The sequence below is a fragment of the Schistocerca cancellata genome, chromosome 4 (genome assembly GCF_023864275.1).
Source record: "Schistocerca cancellata isolate TAMUIC-IGC-003103 chromosome 4, iqSchCanc2.1, whole genome shotgun sequence".
Classification (NCBI taxonomy): Eukaryota; Metazoa; Arthropoda; class Insecta; order Orthoptera; family Acrididae; genus Schistocerca; species Schistocerca cancellata.
The window spans coordinates 662209609-662223607 of NC_064629.1; the positions used below are offsets into that span (position 1 = coordinate 662209609).

At 39.4% G+C, this 13999-nt stretch overlaps 1 protein-coding gene across 1 annotated transcript in view; it reads right to left on the bottom strand.

The window, feature by feature from the left end:
* Positions 1–13999, bottom strand: part of LOC126183590 (endoribonuclease Dcr-1-like) — a 295755-nt gene that overhangs the window by 212099 nt on the left and 69657 nt on the right. Inside the window, exon 7 of the mRNA XM_049925687.1 lies at positions 9716–9951. Within this exon, the coding sequence (XP_049781644.1) occupies positions 9716–9951 (236 nt within the window). The remainder of the gene's footprint in view (positions 1–9715; positions 9952–13999) is intronic.

Here is a 13999-nt window from a genome sequence, read left to right on the forward strand (position 1 = left end):
CAGAGGCAGGATTCGAACCTGCGACCGTAGCGGTCGCGCGAATCCAGACTGAAGCGCCTATAACTGCTCGGCCACACTGGACGGCCCCGCAAGGGGTTATGGGCATTAAAATCTCCCAGAAGTAGGAAACATTTAGGGAGCTGATCAATCAGTGCAGCTAATACATTCAGGGGTACTGCACCATCTGGAGGAAGATGTACACTGCAGACAGTTATTTCCTATGCCGTCCTTATTCTGACAGCCACAGCTTCAAGAGGGGTTTGAAGGGGCACATGTTTACTACAGACCGAGTTTAGGACATAAACGCAAACTCCACCTGACACTATTATAGTCGCTACGGTTCATGTAATACTGTTTATAGCTGCGGAGGGCTAGGTTCCGCATTGCTGGGAACCAGGTTTCCTGGAGGGCAATGCAGATAGCACGTGTAAAACTTAACAGTTGCTGTAGCTCAGCCAGGCGGTGGAAAAACCGCCGCATTTCCACTGCAGGATGACATTGTGAGACTGGGAAGGCATGGAACATTCAATGAGGCAGTTTACACCTCAAAGTCACCTGCTGCCACTGATTTATTGTCTGAGCAGTCTATATCCATTGTGGCTGAGGGTCTGGAGAGATCTAGGTCCTCAGCGGACGCCAAAATCTCCACCCCATCCTCAGCCACAGAACTTCTAGGTTTCCCTAGTTGGGAGGACTTTACTGTCTCAGTTTCCAAGACTGAGGATGAGCGTGAAGCCCTACGACCAGCTGCTTTTGGGCTCTTCAGCCATTGGCGGGTGTCATCTTTCCGACTAGAAGAAACCTGGGAAGGGAGTGACCCAAGGGACCCCTTCCTTGTGAGAGAAGTGAGAAGCCGAAGAAGACTTACACTTCTCCGGCTTAGAAGTGGGGACGGATGTCCCCGATGGTTTGGGGGGGTGGGAGGTGATGCTCCTGAAGTAGGTGGTGCAGAAGCAACAGGGAGGTAAATAGCACCATCAAGGGGGCAGGTGTAGTCTTCCGGCTCTGAGAGGTGACCTGGGTTGGCAGAGCTGATGGTGCCAGAACTGTCGTAGCGGCGGCGTAAGACGATGTCATACGCACAGGATGCAGGCGTTCAAATTTTCTCTTAGTCTCAGTGTAGGTCAGTCGGTCCTGGGTCTTTTACTGCACGATTTTCCTTTCTTTCTGGAGAATCCTGCAGTCAGGCGAGCAATGCGAATGGTTGACACAGATGGGAGGCAGGGCACATGGAGTATTGGAATGTGATGGGCGTCCGCAATCTCAGCATGTGATACTGGAAGCACAGTGGGAAGACAAATGGCTGAACTTCCAGCACTTAAAGCACTGCATCGGGGGAGGGGTATAGGGCTTTACATCACACCAGCAGACCATCACCTTGATCTTCCCGGACAATTTATCACCCTCAAACGCCAAGATGAAGGCACCGGTGGCAAACCTGATTATCCTTCGGACCCCGGTGGACATGCAGGACGAAATGCACACCTCGCCGCTCTAAATTGGCGCGCAGCTCATCATCGGATTGCAAAAGAAGGTCTCTGTGGAATATGATACCCTGGACCATATTTAAGCTCTTATGGGGCATGATGATTACAGAAACATCCCCCAGCTTGTCACAAGCGAGTAACTCCCATGACTGGGCAGAGGATGCTGTTTTGATCAAGAATGACCCAGATCTCATTTTGGACAAGCCCTCCACCTCCCTGACCTTGTCCTCTAAATGCTCAACAACAAACTGAGGCTTCATCCTCATGGGAGTCTCTAGAGGAAAGGAGGCGTTCTTTTCGTGAATCGCTACTGAGGAACTTTAGAGAACCAGCATTTGAGGCTGACTGCAGTACAATTTTACTGCCGCCAACTTATATTTCGCGGAAAGACCACAAAGATAAGATAAGAGAGATTAGGGCTCATACAGAGGCATATAGGCAGTCATTTTTCCCTCGTTCTGCGGAGTATGTATGTAGATGTAGAGATGTAGATGTAGAGATGTAGATGAAAGATTCCCCATCAGCGCTCGAACATACAAGGTACCAGCACGAATAAGATCTGCTGCCATCCTTAGCCTGACGTTCCTCCCATGGTGTGGCCAAGGAGGGGAACGATTTGTGGTCGTATTTCTGTGCGTTGAATTGAGCTTGTGACCGCTTAAAGACTGCCGGTGTTTCACCACCAGCAAGAGATGATGGACTATGCTTCATTGCATGTCATCCGCCCTGATGCCACCCACTCTGACCAGGGGCCCTCTCCACGGACGCCACCCAGCCACAACAAAGGCCACCTGGCATGATGGCCATTGCCGGGAGTCCTGATGCCCCAGGGGGATGGGCATCTACCCCTTGGCATACATTGAGAGTTAACGGCGCAGGCATCAGCAGAGCGATCCCTGCGTGGTCAGGGGGCTACAACCAACAGGATACATGGCGGCCCCACCACAACCGACTGGCTACCATGCTGGATATCAGGTGCAAAGAAGTCCATGATCATCGTCGACGCAGAAATCGTCACTGCATAGTACATGGTGCAAAACGCACCCAGGAAGGTATCCTTATCCAAGAGATGGAGAATGGGTAGGACTGCAATGCGACAACAAGAAAGTGGACTGAAGATTTCAATGCACAATGGACATGATGCACATTGTAAGGCGCCCTTCCCCAATTGGCTCTCTCTTCGGGAAAATTTTGAAGAGTGGAGGTCAAACCCTACAGGGGACCATCACATAAAGACCAAAATGTGTGAAACTCCTTTTAGTCACCTCGTACGATAGGCAGGAATACCTCGGGCCTATTCTAACCCCCGGACCCACAGGGGGAGGTGTATGTGTGTGTGAGTGATTCAGTATGTATCAGAGTCTGGCTGAGGTAACACAAATAAAACAAAAAATAAGAAAAAAACATGCATAATGTGCATGTCAAGCTTGTGTTACAGCACTCCTCTTGTGAAGCTGAGTATTCACTGTGATGCATTTTTGAGACTCGTTGCCGCAATTCATCATCGTGAATTGTTTGTGGCCGACTTCTTTGCCACGTCACACAAGGAATTTTGTCCAGATCTAGGTTTGATTCAAGGAAAGCAGAACGCCGAAAGTTGAGTCATCTCTGTGCTTCTGCAAAACTTTCATTTCATTATATAAACAAAATAAAGGTGCAGCCAATGCTGCATTTTACTTTATGCATAAATAAATACTACAGGTTTTGGATTCACATGTTTTTTCATTGTGCACGTGTTCTGAAACATCTACATTCAACTGAATGTCACTCAAGTGACTTGCATGTCCCTTATCGGTTATCCACGAGGAAAAGGGGAGATACAGTGTAACATGGAATCCAGGCCACATTTCATTTCTGCCGAATCTCCACATGAATGAGAGGTGAATGCTAGATTATGAGACAGAATGAAAAAAGTGACTTAGCCAGGATTCAATCCTACAGTCTTTCAGCTGGTAGTCAACTGCTCAGCACTAGACCATCACACCAAATTAGGATTTAGTCAAGCTGCTCTCTTGAGTTATGTCAGCTGTTTTCTATGTGGAAATTGTATCATTTTCACAACTTAACTTTAATACACCATAATTCAGTCAGTTTGTTTGACATTTTATAAATTATAAACAAACACCTTGCTCATGAGCCAGTGTATCTATTACCCAAAACCTGATCAAAATCCCTATAGCAGTTCCTATACACTTTTATTACAGTGTGTTCACTGTTCTGTCAGTTTATAGTACAGCAGGTAACAAATGCAGAACTGTTCCCTTACAGGTACTGTTCAAATTGTCTACCACCACGATCACAGCAGAGTGTACAGTGACACACCATAGGCTGAATTACATCCTCGAGAATTCCATGAGTTTGGCATAATACCTCTTTGGCTGCAATGAACCCAGCAATCAGGTGTGTGCAAGAACCAACTAGAGTCTTGTGAACTAAGTCTTTCACATGCCTTCTGAAGAAGTAGGGGGTCATCCACATCAAATCAAACAGATCATGTTGCCCATCATCACAGATTTTCATGAAATTTTGCGCATTTGCTTATAGTTATAACGTAAGAACTTGTACAAAATCTCTTTGCTCTCAGACTAAAACGTTTTTTTTTCTTTTTTATATCGAATTTTAAATGTAGTGATATTCAGCTAACTGGGTTCTGCACGAATTTCAATGCAAAATGGTACCTACCTACATAAATGCCCATAACTCAGGTGTTTATGAAGCTTTTGATTTGAATTTTTTTTAAGTTAAGAGACACACACACTTAACAGTTAACAGACATATAATTATTTAAGCTGTTAAGTTACAAAAAAAAAAAAAAAAAAAAAAAAAAAAAAAAAAAAAAAAAAAAAAAAAAAAAATTCAGTGTGTGTCACTTTCCAATTTTCGGAAAAAGTACAGACACATTGAAAAATGCTTATATCGCATTTCTCCAACCTGGTGGCAACTTACAACTGGTCTTAAATAATTCCCAAGACAGTAGACATTGTAATAAAAAAAATATTAATGGGTTTTCTATGAATGGACACACACAAATCTGAAATCACAGTACTTTGTGTTGTGATGAAAAAAATGATAATTCTAAATAAGACCAACCATCCCTGACACCCACTGCTTCAGATTTTCACGAAACTTTTTCTACTTGTTACTTTCTGCATGGCAATAGTCTATGCAAAATTTCTCCACATACTTCATGTTGTTTGAGGGGAAAAAATGGAATTTTTTTTACAAATGTAAATGCTGCAGCTGAAGTTTGTCATTTGGATTGCGTTACTTCAGACAATAATAACAGAAAGTATCTTATTTTCAACACATCACTATCATGTTTCCCCAGGTGTCACAGAAGGAATGGATCTTTATTGGGAAAAAAAATTAATAGCTATTCTTGACTTATGGGAATATAGAAAATCAACTTGAGCTGTTGTGGTTCAAACAGTGATTTTTAAATATGTAAAACACTTTCTGACAGCTGATACAAGATTTATTTTTATCGAAACTTTTTTTAAGAAAAAATAATAAGAAGCACCTCCCTGAGTTTTGATAGGTACTGGATATTCATTTAGCATATATCACATCACTGTTCAGAAGATCATTCAAATCACATTATGCAAACTGACAACCTATAGTAAGGCTGCCTCATGAAAGTACAGTGCAAAAAGTTATTAAGTTTAATTGAAACATTTTCATTACATGGATTAACTTTATTTAGGGTGTCAAATTAGCATCTTTAAACAACAATTATTCTAGTGACACTAATGTTAATTTAAAATGTAAATGTTCAGCAGTGAAGATCCCTGAAACTATCAATGAAACTTCTTAAGAGCATCTCTGTTTTTAATCCACTGTGACATATTACTTTCTGTTAACGTCATATCTTTTTCATTGAAGTAACACATTCTGCCTAATGATGTTGATTTAGGTACACCAACAGCACATAAAATGTTTTCTCAAAGGCACAAAACAAGAGTCTTCCTTCTCAGTCCAAAAGAATGACACTGCTGGTCCAGGTGGGTAGAGAAAAAGTAGTTCAATGTCTCTTTCTTCATCACAGACATTTCCGGTGAAGCCGAAGTAGCGCGTGTCATCATATACAGCTGTTACAAAAGAATTTTGTTGAGGACGAGTGCATGTCCATTATGAGGCATTTTCATTGAAGGAAAAAAAATCAGGAAGGCTATTCAGAAGACATTACTCTTCTAATCTCTAAAGGATCACAAGAAAGTGGTTTTAATGGTGAAAATTCCTAGTACCACATATTGTGCGGGTTGTTGAAAATCTCTTCTCAAGGTTCTTGCATAGGAAATCTATATTGACTTTCTCTAAGAAGTGAAACAAAATTGTCAATATTAGCTTTGCAGAAATCATAAAACACCAGATGCATTTGTTATTTGTGCATCATCCACTAGTTGAAGACTAGCTTTTCTCAACACAAATTTTTAAAGCATTTTCTATTCTTATATTGAGCAACACATCCATTAGTGAAACAATGCACTTTCTTCACTAGTGGATAATGCTCTGCCAGCCAATTAACCATTTCTTTCTGGACAGCATTTACAAATCCGACATCATGTTCCGTATCATCAATTATAAAGCAATGGTTCACTATAACCAATTTACTTTCTTCATTTACCACATAAACACATATGGGATGGACTGTACAGCTGCTTCTTGTCCAGTGGTAACTGAATTTCTCTGAATTACAAAACTGTAGTTTTCAGCAAAGTTTATTTACAGAATTACTTTTTCTGTGGTTAGATTTTCTTTCAGTTTTTTCGATGCTCTTGACTGACACTTAGATATAAATGAGTGTGGTTTAAGTGCCTATAATTTTGTCACCAAGAAGTCTATGTATTCACCAATGGTTGCATACTGCTTTATCAGTTCTGCCCATGGATCTGTGTTTATCCACCGGATGAATTCAATTTCATCATCAGCATATTTATACGCTAATTTCTGTTTTAATAATTCTGACGGTTTGTCATCACTGGGGCAATTACCACAGTGAGTAAGTATGCAGTCGTAGTTTTCAGAGTCACATACAAGAAATTTTATGCGTTCTTTGTATGTTTCTTCACTGTGTTCTGCATCCAAAAGCAGTTTCACATTTTGGTGGATACCATCCATGCGCACACACACACTGAATGAGTGATGGCAGCACCAGCTAGAATACACCACTTCGGTCTTAGCGAACAAAATTTTGAAAGACCAATGTTAATGTTTGGATTCTCCCATTTACAACAACAGTACATTTCTCTTAAAGTTGCAAAGGATGTATCTTTTTTGCATATACACATTCTTCTGAATGCTAACTTTGTCTTTTGCTCCTGCTAACATTCGAGTATATTCTCTACGGTCAGAATCTTCAATACTGCAATCTAATGTCCGGCACTCTTTTCTTTCCAAAACATGCTTCACTTTTTCTAGCTTCTTTTTTCCATATGAAGCCTTGCTGTGATTTGGAATGGAGTGCAGTTCTCAGGGAGAGCACCTAAAATCATGTTTAAGTTTTATTTGCATCCTCAATACTTTGACTTTTTAGTACTGATTTGTGAAATATCACCTCCACCCATCACTTTCGTTTCTCTCACCGAGGTCAGTTTTCTGTTCACAAATCTTATGACATGTTGTGCACAGTTTTTGGCCTGGTTTTACATAGATTCTTTTAGCACTTAATATAAAAGACAAGCAAACTGACCTCAGGTATTTTTTAACTGTTTGTCTGTGTTTTTTGAAAGGATCACAGTTGTAGTATGAGACCAGAAAGATATTGCAGAAATTCCTATGTTAGAAGTATACGCAAATATGCAAAGTTCTGTGAAAATCTAAAATACAGAGTTACAAATCCTTGAATTATTGCCTGTTTTGACATGTAATGACCCGTAATTCATTGGTGTACTGTTTTGTAACTGAGCTGGATATGGAACAGGATCACTGCAATAAATCCATTGTCGTCCAAACTGTATTTCAGTGTGGTTCGTAACATCAGTTGCCAAGTGCAGTGGAGCACCATTATGTTGAAACTACATAAGCTGATGGATTTTCAGAGGCACATGATATAGGAACTGTGGGAGGAGATTTTGAAGGGACATTTTATACATGTCTCTGTTCATTGTATCAGGAAGTAGGTAAAGACCAATCACAAAATTGTTGACAACATGAGCTCATACATTCACAGAAAGTGTCTGCCAAATAAGGATTGACGCACCAGTGCGTGTGGATTTTTGTCATCCAATACATGGCTACTCCCACTTTTGTCCTCTCTTGTAGACGTGGCCTAAGGTATAAACAATATGAAGGTAGCAAAATTGGGGTTTTCTGTACAGAGCTGCAGGAACCAATATACAAATGTCCTAAAAATGGGTAGTCTGATGGCTGCAATGATTGCACCTTTTGTGGATGATACGGGTGCAATTGCTGTTCATTTAAGACTCAAAACAGTAGACTGGTTGTGTTCATAGCTTGTGCAATGTGCCAACTACATCACCAATTGTATGTAACACATTTGTTCCACATCAGATGTTCTGGCATGTCTTACACAGTCAGTATCTCATGTTCTAACACAGAAGGATCCAGTTTCTCATAAACACCTACGTACAATTGCAAAAGAATAGTGATGTGGTTGCCATTGGAGTGGGAATAGCTCAGAAAAGTGTCTTTGTGAAGTCCTTCCAATGCATTCAGTGAATCCACAAACAAAGTGCATATTGGCTAACTCTTCATCAATAAACCTAACCATATTACTGCTATCAATGTCTGTTAATGCACAACTAACGCTGTCGGAAAATACAACCCTAGGGAGAATCGAGCAGTACTGAATGCAAACTTGAGGGCAATGAAGTGACGAGGGCACCCTGTCATCAACAGCAAATACCGTGAGCACACGGAAACAAGAGACACAGCATATATCGTCAATATTTGGACTGTTGTGCACTATCACAAGTGCAATACGGATTCAAAACTAATTGGGATAAGGAAAGAAATGAAATGCAATAACTCTGCAAAGAGCTGGCAGAGACTGTTGGTCCCCTGTATCAAAATACTCAGTAGGTACCCCTGAACAACCTCTGAAAGTCATGGTTCACCCTGTATAAGAATGCAGAGTCTTGTGGCACTAACATTCAATACAATGCTCTCAGGCTGCCAATCGTGTCATTGTCATCAGCTAAAGTTTACATGGTGTTTAACTATTATAGACACACATGCAATGGGTACAGTAGAGGACAATGAAGCAAGCAACTGATCACAATAAACATACTTCCAGCAGCCACTAATTTCCGTGATAACAACAAATACACCAGTGCAGACACATGAATGTTACAACACAGTTAATGTTTAAGGCTACATTTATTTCGAAACTCTGCAAATTAGGCATATATTACAAAATGATAAACTGCCCCCTTTTAAATATATCATACTGGTACACAGTGTTTCAACAACACGTTCATTAGGTTGTGGCTTGCCAATACCAAGGTCTCCCAGGTCCCCTGACTTGAACTCACTGGCTTTTGTGTGTGTGTGTGTGTGTGTGTGTGTGTGTGTGTGTGTGTGTGTGTGTGTGTGTGGGAGGGGGGGGGAGATATTTAAAAGCTTCGCTGTACCCCAGCCCTATAGACTGCAGACAGTGTTGATAAACTCCAGAAACGCATTTTGGATGTCTGTCAGTGTATTTGGTACATGCCTGAGATTTTGGAATGTATATGGTCATCGACGAGGGGGGGAGATATTTAAAAGCTTTGCTGTACCCCAGCCCTGTAGACTGCAGACAGTGTTGATAAACTCCAGAAACGCATTTTGGATGTCTGTCAGTGTATTTGGTAAAATGCCTGAGATTTTTGAATGTATATGGTCATCGACGAGGAGACATGCTGAAGCCTGCCATGGTAGCCACCTGGAACACTTGCACTGTGTTTGTCCTCGTGCATATCTGCAGGCTGGAACCTTGTGGCTCTTGTTATAAGGTGTTCATGTACTCAGTCATAATAAGTTGTAATGGAAAAACCATTGGTTTCTGCACCTATGTTTATTAGGTTATTAGCTTTTTCACTGCTTTCTACTTGCCTCTTTCATTTGTACATAGAAAAGTCAAACACAATGACATAACAGCAGTCAATCAGCAGTCATACCCCTTGACAAGTACTTGGTCTAAGCTCACTGCATACAAACAGAAGCCGAAGAACATATTTTGGATATTCTAAGATAAACATGCATTAAAAGACCTTGTATCAAATACTCACCTAGTGTGTGTAGCACATCTAAGAATTCGTTGAGGATTTTTAGTGGATCAGATTTCGGGTCAGGAATATCCTTCAACTCCTCAAAAAATTCATCATCATACACTTCTAATGGATCGTATCGATGATCCTGAATAAAGTTTAACACATCAGTGACGATATCCTCTAAAGTGTTATCTAATTCACCTGGTTGATGAGGCGCACATTCCAGAACAAATTCTTTTGGTTTTGTGCTATACCTGCAGACAATTAATAAACACATAAATGAAATAAATTAACCAAGATTAGGTAAACTGTTTCAGGTCTTCAACACACCAACTTACCAGCTCACTAGTATAAACTTCTCAGACTTTTTAAAAAGAAATAAAATCTTTAAAACAAGAACATTTATACATAAAATGTTCTAAAAAGAAATAAAATGTCAGTCAAAGAAAGAAAATGAAAGCTGCTACTTACCAAACAGAATTACATGTAATCACAATCATAAGATACTCAAATATTATGTTTTCAGACCAAAAGTTTCTTAATCTACCAAAAGAAAGGAAATGGCATGCGAAATAATAATAATAATAATAATAATATTTCTCATGCCATTTCCTTTCTTTTGGTAGATTAAGATAATAATAATTATTATTATTATTATTATTATTATTATTATTATTATTATTATTATTATTATTATTATTATTATGTGAAAATCCAGCAATTATGTAGGAGAGTCACTAAGGGCCCATTCTCGAACGTAAGAAATCATATTATGTTAGGAAAATTAACAATGACATGTAAACAACATATGGAATTTGAAAATCTTGACTGTACTCTCCAGAGAAATTATACTGGTATTCATCTAATGTTGTTTAGGGAAATAAAGAAATCCTAAATGCTTGCCCTACAATTTGTGACCAAGTTTTCCCAAAAGGGATCCTCGAGTTTAACAATGTAGCACCATGATTAGTGCTCTGAGATGGCCAATCAAATCAAAAAGTCAACACAATACAGCTCATGTGACAAGTGTATGTTATGAAGGAGAAACAGTGGAGAACACACCAGAACGCAAAGGCTAATGATGAAGAAGAGAGCAGTAACGAAGCATAAAATTAACCAGCTCTTTAACAGCAGTGGAACAGAATAATTTATGAAGCTCTGACAAAATGATGATGATGATGATGATGATGATGATGATGATGATGATGATGTGGGATAGCAAAAGCATTATCATATAAAATAGAAAATTTTAGTGTCCAATAGTCTCCTGAAATCAAAAATGTTTTATGCATTTTGCAACATAGTATGTCAACTCTTAGTTGCACCTGTGTCAAACTTTTTCTATCATTCGGCACAATAAGATAAAACACACACACTACCAGCTTCAGTGTGAAAATACAACAAAAACAGAGCTCACATACTGTTGCTGTAACTATTCAATGGACTCAAAAATTATCCACAAGGTCAGGCAGTCATCGGGTTGGAATGAAAAATTGAAGCATTCTAAGATATTCAGAGGCCTAGTGCAACTCTTCCTCATATTTATGTTGCAAATGAAGGAGATTCATGAGAAAAGTACATCTGAGCACCACAAACTACTTTGCACATTGAAGAAAATAAATTTCAACATTGAAAGGAGGATCTTTGGAGAAGGGCTTCTTAGAGAAAGAATCATACAAATGTTGGCTTGGTTCTTGCTTTCATGCGGTATGACCGGCTCCAATTGGACAGCTCTGTCAGGAGGGTCAATATGGAGCTAGATCAGCTGCTTCGGGCGGCTACTTTGTCAGCATAGGTTTGGTTCCTGTTGATGGTATTGATAGGTGGGACTTCACAAGACATGGCCTGCATCTCCATAGGAAAGGGAAGGGTAAACTGGCTGGGATGATAGCAAACTCTTTAGGGGGGAGAGGGCACTGAAACTCATGGGATAACTTTTTTAGGCTAAGATCAGTATCCAATCATCCTACATTGATTGAAATTAAGCTTAATGAAAAAATCAGACAGGCAGGTACTAATGATGTGAAAATATCACAAGATTGTCATAACAGTACAGTGAAAAATAATGTTAATATATTGCATCAGAAAAACAGGGGATTGAAAAATAAAGTAGATGAGCTTCTTGTTTGTATAGAAGATTTAGAAACTGAGGGTGGAATAGATGTACTATGCCTGTCTGAACATCATACAGTAACAGGTATGGAAATGGTATATGTAGGTGGATATAAGCTTTCAGCACATATAAGTAGAGACACTATGGAGAGAGGGGGGAGTTGCCATATATGTTAAAATCAGTCATATTGTGAAAAATTTGGAAACTCACAAATTTTGCATACTGCAACACACAGAACGATGTGCATGTGAGCTTAAACAGAATAAATGCACTTTTATAATTGTAGCTATGTATAGTTCCCCATTGGGAAATTTTCAACTATTTTTGAAGAACTTTGAGTCTTTGTTATGCTACCTATCAGTCAAAGGAATTTGTGGGGATTTCAACGTAGATTTTCTGAAAGGGTCAGACAGAAATCTTGACCTTGAAGTATTACTTGATGCTTTCAATTTGACATCAGTTATTGATTTTCCTACTCGGGTGGTACAGGAAAGCAGCACACTGTTAGATAACATTTTCATAGACCAAGATAAATTGAATCAAATAAAAACTTTTCCTGTTAAGAATGGTCTGTCTGATCACAATGCACAGCTAGTTACAGTATATGATATAGCTCCAAACAGTAATGCAAAACAGTCCTCCAAAATAGTGCATTCCATTAACGATCTAACACTTCAAAATTTTAGGGAAAGCATGCAACAGTTAAACTGGATGAGGTGTACAGGGAACATGATGCTAATTTAAAATTTAACCTCTTTCATGATACCTTTATGAGTATATTTGAAAACAGTTTCCCTAAGAAAACAGTGAAATACAATTGTAAGAAACCATGTAAAAAGCCATGGCTCACTAAAGGTTGGGTTGGGTTATTTGGGGAAGGAGACCAGACAGCGAGGTCATCGGTCTCATCGGCTTAGGGAAGGATGGGGAAGGAAGTCGGCCATGCCCTTTCAAAGGAACCATCCCAGCATTTGCCTGTAGCGATTTGGGGAAATCACGGGAAACCTAAATCAGGATGGCCGGACGCGGGATTGAACCGTCGTCCTCTCGAATGCGAGTCCAGTGTCAAACCACTGCGCCACCTCGCTTGGTGGCTCACTAAAGGGATAAAAATATCTTGTAAACAGAAAAGGGAAATGTATCTCATAGCTAGGAGTAGTAATGATCCCGAAACAATGAAACATTATAAAAACTACTGCACTATATTAAGAAAAGTTATTAAAAAGTCCAGAAGTATGTGCATTATGTCTGAGATTAGCACATCTGATAATAAAATTAAAACAATTTGGAATATTGTGAAAAGGGAAACAGAGCAACCAAGAGCACAGGAAGACTGTATTTCTAACAAACACAATGAAATGTTTGTTAACAAGAAGTCAGAAGTAGAAAACATTTTTACTAATCATTTTTTAAGTGTTGTAGAGAAAATAGGTTCCAGCTATTTATTATAAAATGCAAGGCAGTATATGGAAGGGGCAGTACCTATGCAATTTGATAAAATTGAAATTCAACCCACCTTCCCTACTGAAATTAGGAAAATGATAAATTCACTCAAAAGGAAGAGCTCACATGGAATTGATGGCATTTCCAACAGAGAACTAAAAGCTTGTTCCCCACAAATAAGTAGGATTCTCAGCCACATATGTAGTAGCTCACTGAAACAGGGAATTTTTCCAGATAGACTGAAATATGATATTGTTAAACCATTGCATAAAAAAGGGGATAGATCTGATGCTAACAACTACCGCCCAATCTCACTTCTGACAGCTTTATCCAAAATTCTTGAAAAAGTAATGTATTCAAGAGTAGCATCACATATTTGTATAAATGAAGTACTAACAAAATGTCAATTTGGTTTTCAGAAAGGCCTTTCACCAGAAAATGCTATATATGCTCTCACTGATCAAATATTAAATGCAATGAATAACCGAACATCATCCATTGGGACATTTTGGTTGTGTGAATCATGAAATTCTTCTAGATAAGCTTACGTATTGTGGTATGAGTGTGACAGTCCACAAATGGTTTAATTCATACTTAACTGGAAGAATGCAGAAGGTTGAAATTAACAGTACAGATAGTCTACAAAAACCAGCAGAGTCCTCTAACTGGGGAGGTATCAAGAATGGTGTCCCATATTAATGACTTGCCACTCTATATTCATGAAGATGCAAATTTAGTTCTTTTTG